At 42.4% G+C, this 23,906-nt stretch overlaps 1 protein-coding gene and 1 long non-coding RNA gene across 7 annotated transcripts in view; one reads left to right on the top strand and one right to left on the bottom strand.

Annotated features, from left to right (window-relative positions):
* Positions 1-23,621, top strand: part of LOC133350354 (alpha-1,3-mannosyl-glycoprotein 4-beta-N-acetylglucosaminyltransferase C-like) — a 33,578-nt gene extending 9,957 nt beyond the window's left edge. The window contains exons 1-5 of one of the 6 annotated variants that reach the window (XM_061564648.1): positions 7,046-7,169; positions 11,058-11,191; positions 17,692-17,742; positions 20,538-20,697; positions 21,822-23,621. In XM_061564648.1, coding sequence (XP_061420632.1) covers positions 11,078-11,191; positions 17,692-17,742; positions 20,538-20,697; positions 21,822-22,957 — 1,461 coding nt within the window. In that variant the 5' untranslated portion in view covers positions 7,046-7,169; positions 11,058-11,077 and the 3' untranslated portion in view covers positions 22,958-23,621. Of the gene's footprint in view, positions 1-7,045; positions 7,245-11,057; positions 11,192-17,691; positions 17,743-20,537; positions 20,698-21,821 lie in introns of those variants that run through there. The other 5 variants (XM_061564646.1, XM_061564647.1, XM_061564649.1 and 2 more) reach the window with 5 other exon arrangements.
* LOC133350410 (uncharacterized) lies at positions 1,083-4,742 on the bottom strand. Its single transcript, XR_009756061.1, has 3 exons — positions 4,472-4,742; positions 2,796-2,892; positions 1,083-2,281 (listed from the first exon to the last, which is right to left on the bottom strand). It is a non-coding gene; the product is annotated as an uncharacterized LOC133350410 (long non-coding RNA).
* Positions 23,622-23,906: the final 285 nt, after the last annotated feature.

Here is a 23,906-nt window from a genome sequence, read left to right as displayed (position 1 = left end):
GGGTTGACAGGTATGCAAAAGACACAAGACGGCTAGATTGTAGAATCGAGTTATCCCTGTGCTGTAAAGGTGATGCAATTGCTCTGATGCCGGATTTAAGTTAACCTTGCAGCTATTGAAGAGATGCTACATGTGGTATGACCACCCTTGGCCTCCTACAACACCGACACTAAAGGACTTGCAGTCTGCGCAGAGCACTGCAGACAAATGACATGCAACCATGGGAGATGTATTTATTGGCTTTGACGAACCCTCCATGTATGTCAATCCCAAAGGGTTCACATCGGTGAGACTCCGACAGCAAATGTTGGGAGAGAACCACCCCCCTCCCAAGAAACTGCGGCACAGGAATATTTTACTGTCACGCAGGCAAGTTGTGATTGTGCTTTTGGAAAAAAAGAGGTGGGGGGGGGGGGGGAATTTACTAAATTAGTGCACGTAGCTCAGATGTCTGCAACCTGCGGCTCCAGAGCCACATGCTGGCTCTTTGACTTCCCGCCTTGTGGCTCTTTGGCTGCCCCTTTGCGGGCAGCCGTTTATTTTAAAAACACATTCCTGCGGAGGGAGCTGGTAGGAACGTTGGGTTGCTCGGTCAATGGCCAGGGTCAACGGCGGCGTGGTGTATTCCGCAAATATGCCCGACTGTGAGGGTGGGCACACGCCGGCGTGAGTAGGTTAAACGTTGAGTTTTATAAGGGCACCACGGGGTGACCAGCCCCTCCCCACCCAGCCTCTCCCTCCCCTCCCCACCCAGCCCCTCCCTCCCCACCCAGCCCATCCCTGCACGACAGACGGATGGACACAATAATCTCCTGTGGGCTGGTGTAACCAGGAGGTTCCTACCAGTAAAAGGGAATGTTAAACATAATTTAAGGTAAACATAACACTATGTAATATAATTTTTGTTCCTGGGTAGTAAGTGTTATTTTGTAATTTCTTGTGCCTAAAAAGTATAGAAAATGGCTATTATTCCCCACAAACCTTGCTTTTCTGACCAGGACAGTGATCATTTCAAATGTACCTATTTTCAATGAGAAAACGGGCAAATTTGTATATTTTCGTTCACATAAAGTCAGAAAACAACATGAATCAAAATTAAGATCTATTTATACTAAAGTAATACAAAAATGACTACAAAATATTTAGAAGCGAGTAGTTTTTAGCGATTTACGATTATTCTGTAAATCACTTTTACGAATCAGCCCCCAAATGCAGTCTCCCATCATGTTCTCGTTATACTGTCCTTGGTAGCGGCGTTCAAAGTCTAGTATATCCTGGTGGAAGCGCTCGCCTTGCTCCTCCGAGTACGCTCCCATGTTCTCCATGAATGTATCAAGATAAGCATCAAGGATATGGACTTTGAGGGACATCCTACAGCCCATTGTGCCGTAGTTCTTCACCAGAGTCTCAACCAGCTCAACATAGTTTTCGGTCCGATGTGGCCAGTCCCGCCTGTGGTAGTGCGCCTTGGTGTCCCTGCTGCCCAAAAGGCAAAAATAGCTGGGTAACTTGGTAAAACCGCCTTGGAGACCCATCAGGAATGCCACCATTTAGAAGTCTCCGATGACCTCCCAGACGTACTCATACTTCAAGGTGTCCAGCAAGGTCTTGATGCTGTTGTAATCCTTTTATGAGGTGCACCGAGTAAGCCAGGGGAAGAGACGGGTACTTGTTTTCATTATGCAGCAGCACGGCTTTGAGGCTCCTGGATGATTTGTCAATGAAGAGGCGCCACTCATTCTGGTTACAGGCGATCCCGATTGCCTCGAACAAACTGGTCACATTGTGGCAGAAGCAGAGCCCATCTTGACGGGTGAAGAAGCTGCAAAAAAGTTGGTGACACTTCCTCTGATCTGCGACTTGCACACTTTCATCCAACAAGTTCCTGCTTAAGTCTAGATATCAAAAGCTCAGCATTGGACTTGGTGAGACCAAGATTTCTGATCAAGTCGTTGAGGTCGTTTTGGTTGGGGTAGTATGGGTTTCTCTCCTCAGCTCCACGTCTGAAATTGTCATATGGATCAACATCTTCCGCGCTCTCTGACTTACTGCTCTCTTCTAAAGACGGCTGCTCTCTCTCCAGAGGAGTGGTACGGGGAGCTCATGGCAGTGTGGCACCGGGGCGATGGATGTAGGAAGATCCAGATACGTGATAGCAGGTGCATTATTGCCAGTCCGACGTTTGTAACGGTCCACCATGCAGATGTAGCAGTTGCTTGACTGGTCAGTGGGTTCCCGCCAAATTCTTGGGATAGCGAACCTCATGGCCCTCTTGTTCCCTCTGTACCATCCTACAAAAATATTTATTTCACCCATGACTAATGTGTAAGAGATTCTCGCTAAAAAAATTCATAACGAGTTAATTAAATTACTCGACACTCTGGTAATGAACAACGGTTTAGCCAAATATATGCCAAGACTAGCTGAACGCTGTTTAAAGAACACCTACTTCTTGTGGCAAAGTGATAAACAAAAGGATGGAGCAGCAATGGGCTCTCCTTTGTCTCCTGTGATAGCGAATTTGTACATGGAAGATTTTGAAACAAAAGCAATAGCTTCAAGCACACTAAAACCATCTGCCTGGTTTAGATATATGGATGACACGTTGGTGGTCTGGCCACACGGCAAAGATACGCTGAACGCATTTCGAAATAATCTCAACTCGCAAAACCCATCCATCCAGTTCACCATTGAAGTGGAAGCTGACAGAACTCTGACATTTCTGGATATTCTGCTCGGACGGGGTAGAAATGGTAAAATAACACAGTGTTTGCCGAAAGAAAACGCATACTTACGCCTATCTGAATGCAGTCACACCATCACCACGCACAGAAATCTGCTCTTATCAAGACATTCATTAATCGAGCTAAGAAAGTGTCAGATGGTGACAGTCTGAGAAGTGAAATTCAACATGTCAAAGAAGCGCTGCAAATGAACGGTTACAATGATGCACAAATCAACAGGGCATTGAATACCAAATCAAATAACAAGAGCATTGAAACTGCCCAAGTAATTAAAACGATCAAAATACCGTACATTGCGGGAGTAACTGATAAACTAGCCAGATGTTTGGAAAAACAAAACATCCGAGTCCGATTTGGCACGGTACATAAAATACAGAATTTAATATCTGGTACAAAAGATGTGTTACCGAAGCTATCAATCAGAAGGTGTGTGCAAGATTAACTGCACGTGTGGTAAATGTTATGTTGGGCAAACAGGACGAATGATCAGCACGAGACTAAAAGAACATCAGATAAATATTAAATTATCCCAAATGCAACTGTCAGCAGTAGCAGAACACACGTGCCAACAAGGACACTCAATTGATTTTGATAATGTTGAAGTTCTGTGCAAAACTAGCTACTACTGTTTGGTTCTTTCGGTAAAGTCACGTAGAAAGAAAATCAATTAAATAATAATAGAATACCACGTTTCGATTGCAACACAAGCAACCATCATCAGGTACGAATGAATGAGAAAACGAACAGAGCTAACTTAGAAATATAATGCAATACAATCCAGAGTCGGCTAACACAACAGTCAACATCCTACCTGGTTGATTAACGTTCTTCCAAAGAATGCTACATTTTAGAGAGAGACAAAACACAGACACAGAGACACACATCGCCACACTGTGTGTCTCTATGTGTGTTCTCTCTCTACTTGTGTGTCTGCAATAGAAACGTCGTATTCTATTAATTAATTCATTTTCTTTCTATGTGACTTTACCGAAAGAACCAAAGAGTAATTCCTGCAGTCACGAAAGCTTCGAATCTAGTTTTAGCTACTATTGGCCAAGACTAATTAGAGAATCTATCGAAATTGAAAGAAATCAAAATAACTTTCACCGTTCGGATAGCTACCGTCTTAGTGCTTCGTGGAAGAAATCATCAAATAATACATGATTTAAATGCATGCCTACAAAGGGCAGCGTACTTCAATAGGATTACCGTTGGACAGGGCTATTTTAATAAACTATAGGAAGGACAAGTTCAAAGGGCTCGCATAATGCACATGCATAATGTACGTTGCTTCAGTAATCCCGCCCCCCTCCATCATTGTGCAAGAACACAAAAGGGTGGTCAACACATCTACGCCTCTATATAAGAACGAAACAGTAAGACTTCTCCACAAATCTGGCTGTTGCCTGATGAAGCTAGTTGTAATTACTGGAAAAAGTCGTACTCGGTTGGTAAATGTTGTGGCTTGGCTCTCTAACACACCGAATTGTTATGTTCTGTTTACGTGACAACCCTGTGTCGAGTGGTGACAGGTTTTAATGACACATTTATATATTTACGCGATCTAACCCAAAAACCTATTATGGATGATATTGGTCGCGAAAGCCTACGTGTTTTTCAATAACATTGAAAATTGTAAAACATTTTAAAATTAAAAACTTTTACAATTTAAAATGTTTTAACAAATTTTCTAACTTAAAGTTCCGAGAAACAATTGTCCATCTTACCTTCCAGAGTTGTTTTATATTGCTCGCAGGAGAAATGAGGTGCCCAGGGTTTGTCTTGATCCCCGCCAGGCATGCCGAATGCCTTGTAGGCCTCTCACATCTTAGCAGATGTTTCCACAGAGTACTTTTTCGCTCTTGTCTTCATAAATTGGCCGCAGACATAGCAAAATGCGTCTGCTGGATGCTTGCAGCCTCTTGATGCCATCTCTGAAAAATGCAGATACAGTATGTATCCACTTAGGCAGCTGGAACTAAACTGAACTGGTGGGCTTAAGGCCCCTGTATTTATACTACTATTTATATTACTGGGAAGTTCTAGAATGTTCTGGAAGTTTCTCCAAGTTTACTCAGCACTGAATCTATCTGGAATGTTCTGGAAAATAGGTAAATTTCAAAACATCACTGTCCTGGTCAAAAAAGCAAAGTTTGGGGAATAATAACCATTTTCTGTACTTTTTAGGCATAAGCAATTATGAAATAACACTTACTACCCAGGAACAAAAAACATTGTTACACAGTGTAATTTATGAAATATGGCAGGGAATTAGTCACTATGGAATGTCTTGGTAACAACAAAATGTACAAACTGTAGCGTTAAAGGATAACGAAGGGGATGGGGGAACTAAATACTGTAGACGAAGTTTATTCCATCACCTATTTTGTCTATTTAAGTCAGAATTTCTAATCTGCTGTATACCTGCTGCTGCGTTTGTGTCCAAGTTAGCTCTGCGTGTGATGTGGCTCTCAAACTATTTTGGTCAAAGTAGAAAAACAAAAACAAATGTATCTTCTTCTTTGAAAGGTTGCCGACCCGTGGCATTGCAGCATTAGGCTATTATACACCACTTCGTGAACATCCCCATTGTAAATGAAGTAAGAACCTTTGATAGTTACGTTTCCTGCTTTTTTTAATCCTTCATATTAAGTTTGCTTGCTTGCTTGCGTGCTTGCTTGCTTGCTTACGACCGTGCAAACATTTCGGTCGTTATTTAACCCACTTCCCGTGATCCAATCGAGCTGACATTTTACACACAGACTCGTTGTGCGAGACAATTAATGTTCGTGAAAAAAAAATCCAAAATTTTACACTGTTTAGGGAAAACAAATTAAATATTTAATTACCAATTGTTTAATACTGCAATCATCTGCCCCATAGGTGGCAGCCATCTCAAGCCAGAGGACGAGAGGACTCTAGCCGCCACGCATATAAAAGATTTAGAGTGAAAAACTTTGTTTTTACGGGTTATACTTATTTCCCTCACACGCTGTGAGTAAATAGAAAGCTGCTGAAGCTCAACCCTTTCATGAGACCTGAACCATTAACAGCAGCTTGCCAGTGCAGTACTGAAAGAAAATAGGGATGAGTATGCTGTCAGGTACAAACACATTCCATTGCACGGCCTTGAGAGAGTCAACATTGTGAGAAAACGTGAGTCTCACGGGGAATCGTTGAGACTTGACATGTGCAGTGGTGAGATGTTAACTGCCTCGCCTGGCACCGACGCTTGCTGTATATTTGGCATTTGCATGTTCTCCCCGTGGTCGCGTGTATTTTTTCCGGGTCCTCCGGTTTTTGCTTTCAAAAGCCACTTCGTTGAGCTATCACTTGTGGCCAGGTTGCTTCTGAAAAATATCTGTACATCTCAGTGGGTCTTACATTGTAAAATAAAAAACTAGCCTTTTGCCCATCCAAGGACGGGTGTATTGCAGTAAATCTGAAACTTGCAAGCGAAAAGCAGACCCCGACGTGATATTCATTGCATCCTTTCGTGTGCAATTTATAAGGGCGCGGTGACACAGACTTATTTCATATGAAGGTTATAATATCTTGTTCATCATGACGTCCTTTTTACTTTGATGTCTCAATAGCGTTACAGAGATCGTGTGACGTGAGGGTTCTGCCTTTGTAGTGAGGGTTGTGAGTTGACGCCGAGGAGGGGGGAGGAGGCGCCTCCCGTCCCCCCCCATGTGTAGTGACGTCACCCGCTAATTATTATTAATGGCAGGGGCGTGGCCATTTGGAGGATGCCACCTTTGACTTCAAACTTTCGTGAATATTATTTGGTTCTTTGGGTAAAGTCAGGTAGATAGAAAAAATAAATATTCACTTTATTTACTTTTATTATATAGTTTTCTATATACGTGACTTTACCGAAAAAACCAAAGAATAGGATGTCACCTGTTCATGATTATTAATGAGGTGGGGTCTCAATGCGGAGTGACGTTACCCGCTCATGATTATTAATGAGGGGCGGGTCCATGTGGAGGACGTAACCTGTTCATGAGTATTAATTAGCGGGGCTGGCCGACGTGGAGTGACGTCACAAGCGTTAAGGACATTCCTGGGTGATTTTCGCTATCGTATTACTCTGCATTCGGCTCTCTCTACATTGTCTATCAGCACTTCTCACAGAAGTTACAACGTGTGCATGACATAATTTTAAACGATTGATTTGTACATAATCGGTTCACATTCTGGGATAAAAATTACAACATTGTCTGCCCCCCCCCCGTACTTGAATACAGTTCCTCCCTTGAGCATGATTAGAAGTTGTCAGACTGGTTTCTTTCGAACTCCACCTCGCCACGTGCGGCGCAAGGTGCGGTGGGATCCGCCCACTCGCATGAAGAATTCTTGGCCACGCACTCGGACAGCAAACGGATCGTAGACATGAACAGGGACTACACACGTCGCAAGGTGACTGAAGTAACGAGAATCACCGGATGTTTTTGCTCAGTGGTGATCTTTCAGATTCCTTATACAGTTGATAAGGTAAGCGTGCGATACATTTTAAGTGTATTTAGAACTACATCGAGTTATCGCAAAGGGAGCGGTGTGCTTGCAAATACCTGTTAATGATATCCTGCCATTAATTTGGTCATGTAGCTTTTGCCGTCGTGTTTTCTGAATATATGTGGTACTTTGCTTATTTACATTCGGTATTTTGCATAATGTTGTGGTTAATTTACATTCATATTTGTTATCCGTTTAACAAAGTGCTTTATTACAATTATGATGGATCTCGAATGTAGAGGATATCAGAATACAGGCGATTGCAAGGGGCACTATACATGGTTACATCTTCTAATCTCTGGGCAGCGTGGAAGCGTTCGTCAAAATGACCGACTGGAGGCTCTTCCGCCAGCAGTGGCGAGAGAAAAAGCTTACAGGGATATATACAATTTATTAAATGTATCTAGAATTTAAGCTTTCGTGACTGCAGGGAATTACTATGCTCATTGGTTCTTTCGGTAAAGTCACGTATGTAGAAATAAAATAAAATGTAAATAAATCACACCAAATAAAATAATAAATGTCATCACACATGCGAGTAAAGCAGCATTATCTGAATTAGTCAAGTTCAGTACAATTATATTTCATACTTAAACATGGCTGCTTTGCAACATCATTACGGTATAATGTGTAATTGCGTTCATGAATAGTATCTGCACGTTTACACGAATATATTAAATGTGGTTCCAATGGTATCATAGCGACTGGAGGATTGTGATTGAAAAATCAATTAGTTATTTTATTTTGAGGCATAACACCCTTCGGTGGTTATAGATGTATTTAACTTAAGATATTCAACAAAGCTCTTTCTGATGCCTTCCACCAGAATATTCACTTTGAGGCTTATTACTTTAAGCATCTTGTTTTCCATTGCAGTTAACTTTTCCCATCCAAGAACATTTATTGCTAGCACCATCCACGTTTGCATAATGATCTTGAACTTACAATTTGCAAATTATTGCAAGAAGTATAAAGTGGTAGTGATATTCATGACTGTTGATGGAAATCTTCGAGCATACGTGCACATCTGCAGAACGAATGAGATTAAAGGAGTTTGGCTTTCTGGTTTGGTGACCTGGGGAATTATTCTTACAAGTCACACGTGTAGGATATTGTGCGATATAAGTGGAGTTACGGTCTTCTAAATTAAGTTATGATGTTCATTATCCGAAGCTATTTATCATTCATACAATAACGATCATGCCGTTTTTGAAATCCAGGAAAGCCTCACCGAGTCCTCCACACATTTCAATTTGGATTTAAAGTATGTGTCATTTAAATGCAACCACATGTATGTTGAACTCCCTTCGCACAGTACACAGGCAAGAGTGCTAATCGGAGATGCGGGGGGAGGACAACAAAACTAACAACAAGAAGCAGTTCTAAAGAATGTAGTTTTCGTTCTAGACTTAAAAGTGCATGGCTTAAGTGTCTTCCTCATATTAGCGTTACAGACGGCCGCTGAAGCGCATCTGAAAGTGTGCGATGCAGTGAGCGTCTTTAAGACTCAAAACATTTCAATATGTTTGAGAAGAGATGTTTCACCAATGCCAGTAATTGGTGTGTTGGCACAAGGGAGGAAACTGGAGTAACCAGAGCAATCCCATACATGAGGGTAAAACCTAAAGTTGGACTTAGATGTATACACGAGCTGCACTGCCATGCCTGAGCCACCTCGTAGGCCAGCTGATCTGGGAGTTTCATAAATTTGTGTGATCAACTGAATCTTTCCTCCGCATTTCTGCATTAAAGTTATGCCCCTAGGCACTATTTCATATAATGAAGGAACACGTGACTTGAAGTTAATATCATACATCTGATAATATATGTTGATGAATTGGTGCATGCCGTGTAATATTGGCATGTTGATGGTGAACGCAAGTCAACAAATATAATCTCCATACAATAAACTCGATCAATACACGACATGCCTACGTGAATTGCGAAACAGCTTCAACATACCTACATACATGATGGCCCTGTCTTTGGCTTGCGCAAACTCTGCGTGTACGCACGCCAGCTGTGTGTCACTGCTGATCTAGTTACTTGTTTTATTCCTAAAAATACTCTTTAAAATGTTTAAGCTGAGGGGGGCAGGGAGTTGTTATTTTTAGTGCTGAATAACACACAATGTGCCTCAGGTGCACAATATTTGCATATTGCAAGAGCACTCGCTGCACATTCCATTGGAGGGCAGTTACATGGCCTAGCAGTCGTGGGTTTTCAACGCTCGTTACAGGGGTTCACGGGTTGAAACCGGTTGCCACTAAGAGTATTAATACTACGGGTGTATTTACCATGACAAAAAATGCTTTGTCTGTTTGGCGCTGGACGTTACAGATCACGTTATGTCATTCACAACAGTAGGCCATTGTTTTTCCATCGTTTATCTTCAAATATGTCACATTTGAAGAAATAAATACCCGAAAATTACTCCATTGCAATCTACATAGCAGTCCACGTCCCCATTTGCTAAACTTAGCAGGGCTGCTCCAGAAAACGGAAATCTTCTTCTTCTCCGTCATATCTTCTGTCCAACCTATATGGTCTTTCCCAATATTCTGCACAGGCCACTGCTTCGGGTGTTGGCATTGTCAAATCTTGAGGAGTGCATTGTGGTGCTGCAGAGCATCTCAGGGAGATGATTCATGTGGTTTGCTTCTCCTGACAAGCACATCGGTCGGTTGTGTAGAAGCACCCCCCCCCCCCCCCCGATGATTTCATGAGGGAGTTGCATCTGCCGAAACCCACTCACTCTCTTCAGTCTGTTTAGGCTTCGTGAAGAATATGATAATTGGTTTTTTACCCTTTTATCTGGCAACAAAACTGACACCTTTTTTACCAGATGACGCCAAAAGGCGCACTGGTCCAACACCATGTGAGACTAGGCTCTAAGGAAAGCTGTCTCGGGTGTGGACCAATCAACTTCAAGGACAGTGCACATTATCAGAGTTATGTTCTTTTGTTTGTATTATGACTGCAGGTATTGCGGTCTATGCAAACATGACTCCTCGTAATAAAAGGTGTCAGTTTTGTTGCCAGATAAAAGGGAAAAAAAACAATTATCATATTTTTCTACTGGCAAATGAGGTTCCAGTGGTGCTCCGTGAAGAAGTTATGAAGACCCATCGAAATGTTTCTCTAGTCAACAAGGGGCCATCCATTTAGTAGGTACGCAAAAATCTGTCAAACGTTTAACGTGTTTAAGCAAACAGATAGTCCACCGCCGGCTGCATTAAATATTTAAGTTGCGTACCTTTACAAAGTTGGTCTCGTGTCCGCTAGGTTCAGACGCCGACTGAACCCAGTCGAACAGGTGACATGTTATAGGGGTTTCGTCAACACGTGTAGTGTCGGGCTGAAGCACAGCAGCGTGATAGCTGCAGTCAGGGGCACGGTGGCATATAAGTGACACCTCTCCCACAGTCCCACTTCTCCCGCTAGGACTTGTTGTCTGACAGCTGAAGAAACTGAACTGTGGCTCATTGGAAGGCCAATGTAGACAAGTTATTATCGAGGCTTCACCCCCCCCCCCCCCCCGTTTCCTATGCATACGCACATTGTCAGTAGACACCCCATACGCAAGTGTACGCATTTGGGTTAACCCCCCCCCATATGTACGTACTAAATGGATGGCCCCCAAGTGCAATGAATGAATATCCCCGCAGTAATACCTACCAATGCGTACTCATGTAATGTATAATTGATAACCTGATTAGTCTGTACACCGCAGGGTAGGGTGTAAAGTATAGGTACCCGTGTTGAGGTTCGCACATATTGCACATCTGGCAGTTTGCAGGTCTACAAGGAGCATGAGGCTGCAGTGGAAATGCGGCCGCGTGGTGCTTCTCTTCACCATCGTCGTCAGCCTCCTGGTCGTAGTGGCGTTCTTGCTGCCCTGGGAACGCCCATACAATACATTATTGGTAGGTCCCGTGCAATGGTGACAACAGTGGACACTGCGGTGTGCTGGGGTCTAACAGTGCAGTTTCACTCGTTTATTCTGGCACGGAAACGTTTCTTGACCGCATAACCTAGGTCAGGGGTCGGCAACCTACGGCTCCGGAGCCGCATGCGGCTCTTTACGGGCTGCTTCTTGACGATATGTACGTATGTACAGTATGTACTCAGATGCATTGCGGCTCTTGAAATACTGAATTTTGTACCGAATTGGAAAGAAATGGCTCTTCTTATTATTTTGGTTGCCGACCCCTGACCTAGGTGGTGAGGTTGACATCGCACTTGACTCACAATCGGAAGGTTTTAATTTTGATCCCTCATTAGAGACCAACTCATCATCCAGATGCGATAGATCAGATGGGATAGATAAAATGAGTAGTTTTCCCTTGTTATTCACGAACTTGCAATCCGCGATTTTGGCTACGCACGAATTGCATCCGGGGCTCCCCCAGACTATCGAGAGAGAGAGAAAGAAAGTGATGTGATAAAGTGATGAGAGAGAATGTGACGCGAAAGAGTGATGAAATAAAATGATAAGGGAGAAAGTGATGAGATAAAGTGATGAGAGAGACGACGTCTCGAAGCTTTAGAAGCATCTGTTGACGTCGGCCAATATCATTATCCGCAAAATGTGTTGTTCACGAGCATCTCCGGAACGTATCCCTCGCGAATAACAACGGAATATTGTACTACCTTGTGGGAAGTAAACGGTGGTAAACGCCGCTCTTAAGGGAAAATTTACTTTGCACAATTGGTGCATGGCTGCTAAAATAAATATGCCACCCCAGTGTGCTTTACGCAGGGAGGCCCTTTTGCTTGAGATTTCTGTATGTTGCACAACATAATTAGTGTCATTGTGGAGAATATAAGTAACAAAAATCAGAAGTCAAATATGCCTCCTTGCATTATTTGTTTCTCCACGTAAAAAAGTTAAAGCACATCGATTAGCACGGTTGGCTACTTAAAGTGAGAACTAAGTTATCAACCTACGTACGTACATACATACATATCTCATGGCCTTCTGCGAAATGTTTTTTTTACCAACTCAATTCTAGGGTTTTCTGTCTTGCCACATTGCACAATGTTCCAAATCCAGGTGAAAGCCACACATTGTAGATGTGTGACTGGTTCAAATGAAAACCTGGCCTGTGATAGGGAACAAGGATGGTATTGTAGCTTGGCTAAATTTCCATGCCTCATGCAATAAATTATATAGTACAGTAGTTCCATAATCTAATAATAAACATATTTTACAATGGATACATTTAAAAAAAAAATTAAATATCAAACTAAAGTGATCTCCATGCATATGTGCATGTGGTATAATAATTATGATTGTTGACACTAGTTATAATACCAGTATTGTACTTATCCTATTCCTTTTATTTAAGATAAAGTAAGGTTAGATACAGAATTTACATGCGATGAATGTGATAAAAGTAGAACTTACAATTTACCTATGACAATGCCTATCAATTGATACAAACATTATTTGACAAATGTGATTTTTTTAAAGATGTTCTAAAATTAGATATTGACAGCCATGGTAACGTAATAGTACTCGTTCCTTATGCTTATGTTTATTGTATCATGGTAAGTTATTGATGTAGTGTTAATTTCCAGATCTGGGTTCATTCATAGTTAATTTCCCAAAATACCAGCGGAAAAAATATTGTGTGGCTCAATCAAATTCAACCATGTGTAGTTGCTAATACGTGATCCGATGTGAGAAATACTGACGTGATCCCAGGTTACCAGTGGTAGAATGGCGTCACGAGGGAAAGGAGGGAGAGAAAGCGGGGCGATGGAGAGAGGGACCTGACTTCACAGAGTGAGGCGGGGTGATGGGGTGCTTCTTGATCGCGTGCGGCATGAGTTCGTGCAAAAAAAGAATACAACTGTGGCCTCTCAGACTTTGTCTGGTGGACTAATTTTTATTGTTAATCGCTTCTGTGGAGAGTCATTACAATGCAGGGTGCTATTCAATCCAATAATACATTTTAACGCGATTTTCTCATGCTAGGAATGTGACCTGCATTATGACGGTATTCGTTGGTCTTGTGAACCTCAAAAGGGAGCGTGGTTGAGGGTGTGTCAGGAATTCAACACCCCCCCCCCCAAGCGGTTCTGGGGCAAAACAGGTAAATGTCAGTCCGTGTCAGAAAAGTGAAGTAGGAATCCAAAAATGTTCTGACAATAATGTCGTGTAGGTCGGTATTACAAATATAGTACATACTCTTTGGTTCTTTCGGAAAAGTCACGTAGGTATAAAATAAAATAATCACGACGTTTCGGGCGCAACACAATGGTCCGTCATCAGGTGGGAAAGAATGGTCTGCTGCTGAGGCAGACTGTTTTAAAAGGTTTGAAATGGGTGTAGCCCAAGGGTCATAAAGAAGTGGCCGCAGCTAGTGATGTTAATGTGAGAAATGAGCATGTAACTGTAAGAAAGGAGAGTGGCCTCCTCGACGAGGGCACGGAAGTGGCTATGTTAATGTGAGAGATTAGCATGATGTTAATGTGAGAGATTAGCATGATGTTAATGTGAGAGATTAGCATGATGTTAATGTGGGAGATTAGCATGATGTTAAAGGTGAGAGATTAGCATGATGTTAATGTGAGAGATTAGCATGATGTTAATGTGAGAGATTAGCATGATGTTAAAGGTGAGAGATTAGCATGATGTTAATGTGAGAGATTAGCATGATGTTAATGTGAGAGATTAGCATGATGTTAATGTGAGAGATTAGCATGATGTTAAAGGTGAGAGATTAGCATGATGTTAATGTGAGAGATTAGCATGGTACTGTAGAAAAGGAGGAGAGCGGCCTCCTCGACGAGGGAGTGCAACCCAACCGGTGAAATCTAAAGGGCATGTGAGTATGAGAGTGTAATCCAAAGGACATGAGAGCATGAGAGATCTAAGAGAGAGTCATAGAGAGAGACACACACAGATAGTCGGAAATAACAGCTGACATAGGCAGGTAGGATGTAAACATCACAGTCAGTTAAGACTTTACCTGGTTAATAACGTCCTTCCAAAATTGCTCAATTTGTACCCATCTTCTCGGTTGAAGTTGCGTCTGTGTTTATATATCTGGATGGCTTCATGAACAAATCTCTGAAGGTAGCCGGTAGGTTTGCAGAGTACCTCCGTCTTGGATATAGTACAGTTCTAGAAAAGTGTTTTCTTTAATGCCAAAGTGTAGAACTCCAATGAGCTAACACAGCATAATAAACTACAACCACAACACGAGTGTAAAAAAGTAGCAATAAATACATTTTCTTGGTTAATAGAAAAAAAAACTGTAGCTAACAAGATTTACACGTAGGCTATTTTATTACGAATATATAATAAAACCACCCCCCAATCGACCAACGAACGCAGTTAGAAATGCACAGCAAAAGGTGTAATCTTGATGCACGCGACGTTATCTAATGCATGTGAGTCTGTGTGTTTGACGTCGATTTTTTCAATTGTGAAGTTTTTGTGTATGGTTTAAACCATACAGGAAGACGCTTTATTCAGCTGATGAAAAAATAGTATTTAGAGCAAATGGTTTGCTCATGGATTCACCACCATTGGTTGACTATGATGGCAAAACCATAGCTGCAAAGCAGGCCCCCACGTATTCTTTCAACGTCTAATCATGCTTGCGCAACTCTGTATTCTACTCCAGAGGACAAAGGTTATACATACCAAGTCTGTGGATGATCCTGTTTGCCTGCATATATTGTCAGTGATGAACATTTAAACCACATTTTATTGGTAGGAACCTCTGGTTACACCAGCCCACAGGGGATTATTCTGTCCGTCGTGCATTCCAAATATGGGAGGGGTGGGTGGGGCTGGGTGGAGAGGGGAGGGTGGGAAGGGGCTGGGTGGGGAGGGAGGGGCTGGGTGGGGAGGGGAGGGTGGGGAGGGGCTGGGTGGGGAGGGTGGGGAGGGGCTAGGTGGGGAGGGGCTGGGTGGGGAGGGTGGGGCTGGGTGTAGGGTGGGAGGGGTGGGGCTGGGTGGGGAGGGGCTGGTCACCCTGTGGTGCCCTTATAATACGTTTCTTTGGAGTGGGCAGGTAGGAACTTGGTTGGACAGCGCGGCGTTCGGGGGGGGCAGTTGGATGAGTGAGCATGTTTACCCTTCCCCCCCACCCTCCCCGACATCGTCAACCAATCACGGCTATGCTCGGTGTTCGGTGGGGAGGGGATTGCATGAGTGGCCGTGTTTACACCCCACCTCTACCAATGGCTGCCCCGCTCGGCGTTTGGGGGGGGGGGGGAGTTGGATGATTGGGCATGTTTACCTTCCCCCCACCCTCCCCGACATTCTCAACCAATCGTGGTCTTGCTCGGCGGTCGGTGGGGGGGCATGGGTGGGCTGCATTCCGATGCACGACAGACAAATAATCCCTGGTGGGCAGTGTGGAACCTGTTGTTCCTACCTGTAAAACTCAACGTTTAACCTACTCACGCCGGCTTGGCCCGCCCTCACAGTCGCCCATATTTGCAGAATACACCATGCCGCCGTTGACCCTGGCCATTGACCGAGCAACCCAACGTTCCTACCAGCTCCCTCCGCAGGAATGTGTTCAGTCGTTTGCCAAAGCCACTCCGGTGAGTTTGTGTGATGGTTTATGCTCCTTGTTGAGCATAAACCATCACATAAACTCAGCAACAACGTCAAGAACAAGTGCTCCTGAGGATGTTGCAGTACAGAACCTCTCTTATGTATGGTAATGTGGGGGAAGTATATATCACAGATCTGATTATCTTGGGGTCGAAGGGGGGGCCTCCATGGCCCACTTCGGTATAAAGGAGCTTCCTTCCCAGAGGATTCGTTAACCCAGGGGTGTCCAAACTTTTTGCAAGGAGGGCCAAATTTGATGAATTGAAGATGCCCGGGGGCCAATAGTTCCTTCCGACACTTTTACCACAAAAGTTACGTGAAAACACACTGTTATAAAACAATTATCATTGTCACAATTACCTTTATTTTTCAAATGGCAATGTAACCAAATATGAGCCACTCAGACGTGAACAACTCTAAAAACACAATTCTGCCTTTCATTCAGTCAGATAACATTGAACAAACTGTATAGAATACCTTACATTTCCATGAGTTAAATATATTTACCTCATGAACATTTTAAACAGGAGTTATAAGTAATGCAAAGTGGTCTGTTATCATTTAACTTTTAAACAAGTGAATTTTACCCTTGTCTTTTACAAGATCTTTCAGAAAGCAAGAGTTTGTGTCACATCTACAGGTACATAACATCAACAGTTATAACCAAATCTTATTCAAGAGTTTAATAAAACAAGTGCCATAAGTCCAAGTGCATTAGTGTGCTTTAGGCTTTTCACTGTTAATAGTGACAGATGTTACCGTTCAAAACACTCAATTTCAGATTGACCAAGGAACAGATAACTTGCTGACACTAATGAGAAGGGTGATACTGAGATCTAGATTTCAGTAAAGAGACCAGGTCTGGCTTTGAGGGCAGTGGTTGAGATGCGTAAAATGCCACGCAAGTGGGAGTCACTCATCCTTGACCTCAATCGGTTCTTGTTTAAGTTCATGACTGAGAATGTTTGCTCACACAAATATGTGGAGCCGAATAAGCTCAGCATTTTCTTAGCGAATGACCGCATTTCTGGAAACCTGCTTTTGTCCAGCTGCCGGTAACAGTCAACAAGAGAACACTGCTGGTGTTTCCCGCGGCACTCATCGTCAAACTGCAGCTCAATGAGCTCCAGCTGCAGCTGTGGAGGAGCATCATCAGGGTCCACGGAGAAGGGAGAAGACAAAAGCAACATGTCCTTTTCAATAACTGCAAAGTCCCGAAAGCGTTTGTTAAATTGCACAGAAAGAGATGTGATAGCTGTTGCATAACTCTTCATTTGCGCACCGATGTTGTCCTGTGGGAAACTGTCAATTACCTCTTTCAAAGCTGGGAAGTGCGCGGTGCAGGGCTCTGTTTGGGACAAGTGTCTTTGGAAAAGTTGCAGTTTGGTTCCAAAGGCCTTGATGTGAGCATAAAGCTGGCTCACCACTGCATCTTTCCCTTGAAGATTAACATTCAGCGCATTCAGATGCTTCGTTATGTCAACCAAAAAAGCCAGATTTGCCAGCCATACAGGATCGGACAGTTCTTCCATTGGTTGTCCCTTCTCACCCAAAAAATGTCCAATTTCCTCTTTGAGAGAGAAAAATCTCTGCAGTGCGGACCCCCGACCTAGCCACCTCACATCGTTGTGATATATTACGTCACCGTATTCAGCCTGTATGTCACGCAAGAACTGCTGAAACTGTCGGTGGTATAGAGCTTTAGAGCGAATAGAATTGATTGCCTTTGTCACTGGTTTCATAACATCGTCAAATTTGAGATGTTTGGCGCAGAGAGCCTGCTGGTGAATGATACAGTGAAGTTTAATAGCGTTGCCTGCTTCTTCGCTGACTTTATTGCAGATCAGTGTGGACAATCCACTTCGCTCACCAGCCATGGCAGACGCACCATCGGTAATGATCCCAGAAACTTTACTCCATGGTAGTTTCATATCATCAACAGCTTCTCAAACAGAAACAAATAAATCTGTTCCTCTGGTTTGCCCTTTAAGGCTTTTGAGGTCAAGCAGCTCCTCTGTCATGTTCATGTTGTCATCAACTCCTCTTAAAAAAATAAGTAGTTGTGCAGTGTCAGATGCATTGGTGCTTTCATCGTAGGCTAATGAGAAATAATCAAAAGCCACTCCCCTGTCCCCCAGTTGTCTCTGAATATCTGACGATATGTCCTCAACTCTCTGTGCCACAGTGTTGCGTGCCAGGCAAACATTCATAAATTCTTGCTTCTTCTCGGGGCAAATGTTCTCCACCAGTTTCACGACACAGTCTTTGATAAACTCACCTTCAGTAAAAGGTTTGCCATGTTTAGCTATTAACATGGCCTCTTCGTAGCTGGCTTTGGTGATGTTTTCCTTTGACTCACAGGCCGGCGTGAAGAATCGCTGTTGCGATGCCAGAGCAGCTTGAAGTTGCTTTACTTTTTCAGCATGGTCACTCCCTGTTAGCTTGTTGTATGTTGTAGCATGTTTAGTCTCGTAGTGTGTCTTTACGTTGAAATCCTTAAACAAGGCATCCGTCTCTTTATAAATTAGACAAACACAATTTCTTCGATTTCTAGTGAAGAAGTATTGTAATTCCCACCGCTCCTGAAAGCGGCGGCCCTCACTGTCAACTTTTCTCTTTTTTTTTGCAGTCGCCATGGCAGAAATTATTCGAGAAGGGTTCGCGGCACGGATGCAGAGCCAGATAGCGTTATAATGGTGCTGCCACCGTGTGGTGAAAGGAGGAATTACATCTTTAAAGTTTTATGATTTATTTATTCTGACAGAGCTAGCGAGCCATAAATAACGCATTATAAGACCGAAGCTGCGGGCCGTATGACATCTGACCACGAGCCATGATTCGCCCACGGGCCGGACTTTGGATATTCCTGCGTTAACCGATATATTACTGTATACGGTTTTCAGCAGTAATAAGTGATAGCCGCTGCATAATACGGTAACTATAATTCAATTACTCATTCAACTGATCTAAAGGCATGGAGGTCTTATTATTATTATCCAATTTTAATAAAAAATATACATCGCCATTTATAACACTGTTACAGTAATGTTTGGTTGGCTAGTAGGGTTATGATTAGGGTCTGGACTCATGACTTGGTGTGCACTTGTACCGAAGTGTGCCGATGGTTAATTCTGGCATTTTAAAACGAAGGTGAAACGCATTTTATGCATTAGCTCTTTCCATCCGTCTGTCTGTTACACGGAGCCACGATAATTCCACTAAAGATGATCAAATCTGAACATTTGTAAAAAGTTATAGAAAACTGGCCAAATTGATCAAAGGGTTGCCCATAACTTGGAAACGCGATCCAGTACTTGCTGGTGTGCTGGTCTGTGGGTCTCATTACTGGCTACAGACGCACTGCTGCTAACTGAGCCTGGCACGAGCGCTACCGTTATTGTCATGAATTAAATACTTTTGAGGACAACCGGATGTTGAAAAGGGTTACATAATCCATGCTTATTCATGCGATTTTTCCTTTGTTTCTTTGGTATTTTCGAAAGCTTCATTAGTTTAGACTGGTATAGAGAAAACAGGCATTCAGAATAACTGGTAATGTGTGTCATCTTGCATATTTTTTAATGATTTTATTCCCCTCATTTTGGTATTCTCATTTAACGATTTGCTTTGTTGATTTTAAATATAAATAACAATGACACCTTTAGATTTAAAGCTTTCGTGATTGCAGCGATTCATACTCTTGGTTCTTCCGGTACATTTTTTAAAATTGTTTTTCCCTTCTACGTGACTTTACCGAAAGAACCAAAGCGTAATGCCACATTTGTTTACGTAAACGATGCAGTCCGCTGCTGCCAATGTTCTACACAATAAATGTTAATGCAGTACTTTCTGAGCATACACAAACACCTGTCCTTGTATCCAGGTGTTTTGAGATTTGGCGCCTCTAGAAGAATGTCAAATAGGTGTGTAATTGTGCATTGATTTAATCGACTATTACACTTACGAGGTACCAAATCTTGTGTGTAAGAGTCAATTATACATGGTTAATGTTAGTTAGAAACCAACTTCATATTTTGAGCAATGAAGTGGATTAAACGGTATAAAAAAATTATGTTTAGTAAATACTATTTTCAAACTATAAACAATTTATATTTTACCAGGTAAGGCCTACTGAGCTATGTAGCTCTTTTTCAGAAGCGACCTGGCCTAAAATAATAGCTCAACGAAGTGGATTTATCACGTGAAAATGTATAACAGCCAAATACTCTACACATAAATGTTCTAAACACTAAATGCAATAGATATGATGATAATGAAACAAATACGAATCAATTATTTAATCTTACTGCAACTACAAATCGTGAAAGGTCATCGAAACACTGGGAAGGCAAATTGTTACAAATCTGTTGCGAGGAAGAATCCCCTGCAGCTCACAGGCACCTTCTACTGGAGTACCGGGGCATGGCATCACTTTCACATCTCATATGCGACCTGGCACCAGAATTCGCTGCCAATCAGGGCATGTGTGTGTATGCGCATGCGGATGGTGGAGTATCGGTTAAACAATCGAGCGTTGTCTTTCAATGCAAATGCTTCTGCACTCTGTCAGAAGGAATCACCGTTATTTCTGCCAGATGTGATGGGGTGTATGGATCTATGGTTGTTTCCTGTTTATTTTTGTATTAATTCCTTATGATAATGAACTGTGTATTGTGTTCGTCACTCAGAGGCAAGTAAACTCCCCGGCAAAGAAGCAACAACTGCTGGACGTCATCTCTGAGTCATCACAGTCAAGACAAGACAAGGCTGCTTCCCCAATACTGCTGTTTAATTACACAAGTCTACTCTTCACCAACATCACGAAAAATATCGTCTTAACAGAAAAGAGTTGAGTATACATTTTGGTTCGATTTGTTTCGGTAAAAAAGCTGATGTGTTGTGTTCGCAAGACATTGACATCCGTAAGGTGGCTTCAACGCTTGAGATGATGAAATGTAAAGTCAAGATACTGACCTAAACCGTTGCGATGTGTAATTCGCATCACTGACACTGGGAACAGCAAGAAAAGTGTGTGGCTGAAAGTCGAGCTAGGTGTGTGATGAGAGGTAAGAGGTAAGCAGGGATGGGTCCATGGAGAATCTAGCAGACTGTGAATGTGTTTTTTTTAAATTGATCCAGGATTGGATTGAAAGACAGTGGAGGGACGGCAGTATTGGGGTGATGTGCCCTCATTTACGGGTGCGGAGACTGGTAGCAGTATTTTGGAGCGTCTGTAATTTGAAGACAAGGGATTTGGGGAAGGTGTAGAGGAGAGAGTTACGGATGTGATGAAGGTCAACTGATCTGATTTGATCTGTGATAATATGGATCTGAGTTGGATTGATTTTTGTATCTGATCCTGAGCAATTGTAAGCATATTTCAATAACTAGATAATACTAATGTGGACACTCAATGTTATGCATCACATGCAAACACATTAAAATACAGCAATTATAACTGATTTGTAAATATACTTCCTATACCTGCAACCACTATCAATTCCATTTGCTTCCAAAATGAAATAAATAAATCGTGAATGAAGTAATTACACCTTCAATCACGATTAAGTATTTGTGTATAACGATTAATTCCACAATGGAGATTGTGATTCTTTTCAGATAATTATCATCTTTTGGCTAATTTTTCACCATATTGGTTGTCCTATTTATAATGTGTTGTTTTCACTCTATTTTAAAATACATAGATATAGTACTGACCAGAGTTTGCATATTCTCCCTGTGGTCGCATAGCTTTTTCTCCAGGACCTTCGGTTTTTCCCTCCACATTTAGAAACATGGCTTTAGAGTATATGGCTGCCATACGATTCCACATGATAAGCCACTTCATTGAGCAATCATTTATGGCCAGGTCACTTCTGAAAAAGAGCCATATAACTCTACATTTTCAACAAAAACGATTGTATACCCCGAGTACTTGCCCAATGTAACTGTATGCTTTTTGTGTCTTTCAGAGTTTCTTGCGATTGGCCTTTGTTCCGTAAAGCGGAAACATGAGCCATACTTGATAGACACCCTGAGGTCCATATTTGAGCAATCAAGCTCAACGGAACTTCAGCAGATGGTAGTAGTGGTGCACTTGTGCGACTTTAACATGGCGTGGTGCGAGATGACGGCACGTCTAATTACGAAAATGTTCCCCAGCCATGTGCTAGCCAAGCGACTTCTATTGATCCACGCACCAGAGGAGATCTATCCCTCTCTTGAGGGCCTCAAGGCCAACTACAATGACCCTCCGGATCGAGTGCGCTTCCGCTCCAAGCAGAACGCCGACTACTCCTTCTTACTTAGCTTCTGTGCCAACCTTGCTGACTACTACCTCATGCTGGAAGATGATCTGAAATGTGCAAAGAATTTTTTTACCACAATCCAAAAGGCCATTGCTTCACGACAAAATACATACTGGGTCATTTTGGAATTCTCCCGACTGGGCTACATTGGCAAGCTCTACCATAGTCATGACCTCCCCACCCTTGCTCAATTCCTTCTCTTGTTCTACCAGGAGATGCCATGCGATTGGCTTCTGACACACTTCCGTGTTATTCTAACACAAAACAATCCCATAAATTTCAAGCCGGCGTTATTTCAGCACATGGGCCTCTACTCATCCTTCAAAGGCGATCGGAATGAATTGAAGGACGGCGATTTCCAGGAGAGTACCGCAAATGTGGCCGATAACCCTGCCGCCACCTTTCACACAAACATCAAGGTATTCGAAGACTACCGGCCGGAGAAAGCCTACAGCACTGAAAGTGGCTACTTCTGGGGAAAGACGCCCGTTGCAGGAGATTACTTCACGTTGAAATTCGTGGAGCCTCAGAAAGTGGATGCAATTGAGGTTCTAACGAGCTCCGTTGATAGAAAAAATGACGGTCTTAAAGCCGGCTATTTGGAAGTTGGCAGTCATACCAAAGAACAATCATGCTCATCGTTTAAGATGTTGGGACATTTTGTACATGGAGAATTCAGAGCACAAACTTTAAGTGAGACTATACCATTTAAAATTGACTGTATTCGTATAAATGTGATTAGGAACCAAACCGAGTGGCTTATTATTCGGAGTATTAGCATTTTACTTGTTCCAAAGTAATATTTCCTTTTCTTTCGCGTGCAACATTCCATGTTTTTTTACTTTAACGTTAAACCCTGGCCATGTAATTGTACGGTAAAGTCCCACCCAAAAATGTAATTTCCCCAATTATTTTGCCATTTCCGAGTGACCAGGGCAGCTCCTTCATGCAGGCGAGACCGCCTAGTGCGCCAAGTTACACAAGGCGCAAATTCGAGGAAAAAAATATTCCTGTAAAAAAAAAAAAACGAAGATGTCATTATTTCAATGCCCATGCACGTTCAGAGGGAATATGAACGTTAATTAATTTTCTCAACATTTCTAAGAATGTATTTACGTAAAGTATTGTATTTACTTGCAAAAATAAACACCGCACATCGCGGCGTAGTTGGCCTAATTTTTTTCTGCTAAAAATTAATGTCAACAGGTGCAAAATATTCAGTTAATAAAGGAATTTCACAGTATAAACATGGATACTATGTTTATAATATACCGAATATCATGGGCGTTCACAGGAATTTAAGTAGGATAGCTTTAAACCTGTTGTAATATTTATCTACAATATAATCCAGTGTCAGGTCACCTGTATTTTGAGTCATGCTCTGTGGTCAACAATGTGTGTTTTCACACTGGATTATACTTAATATGATTCTTCTTCTTGGTTCTTTCGGTAAAGTCACGTAGAAGGGAAGTAATAAAATAATAAAAATAAAACATAATAAAACAATTCTCACGACGTTTCGGCCACAACGCAAGCAGCCGTCCTCAGGTGAAAACCAGGTCCGTCGAGGCGACAGAGTCTGAATGAAACAGCACACGAGCTTGGAGCATATATATAAGCTGGGCGCATTGACAAAGGAATTTGCATATCAAAAGGAATTTAGCATATTTATGGGAAATGCAGGAATGTGATTAGTACTGCATATGCATGTGCATTATGCAGGATTAACAGCATCAAAGGGAGCTGCAG

Source organism: Lethenteron reissneri, chromosome 33 (genome assembly GCF_015708825.2).
Source record: "Lethenteron reissneri isolate LAM-NWPU_2019-01 chromosome 33, ASM1570882v1, whole genome shotgun sequence".
Classification (NCBI taxonomy): domain Eukaryota; kingdom Metazoa; phylum Chordata; class Hyperoartia; order Petromyzontiformes; family Petromyzontidae; genus Lethenteron; species Lethenteron reissneri.
The sequence above is the reverse complement of the archived record's forward strand: the minus strand, read 5'-3'. Positions and strand labels throughout refer to the sequence as shown.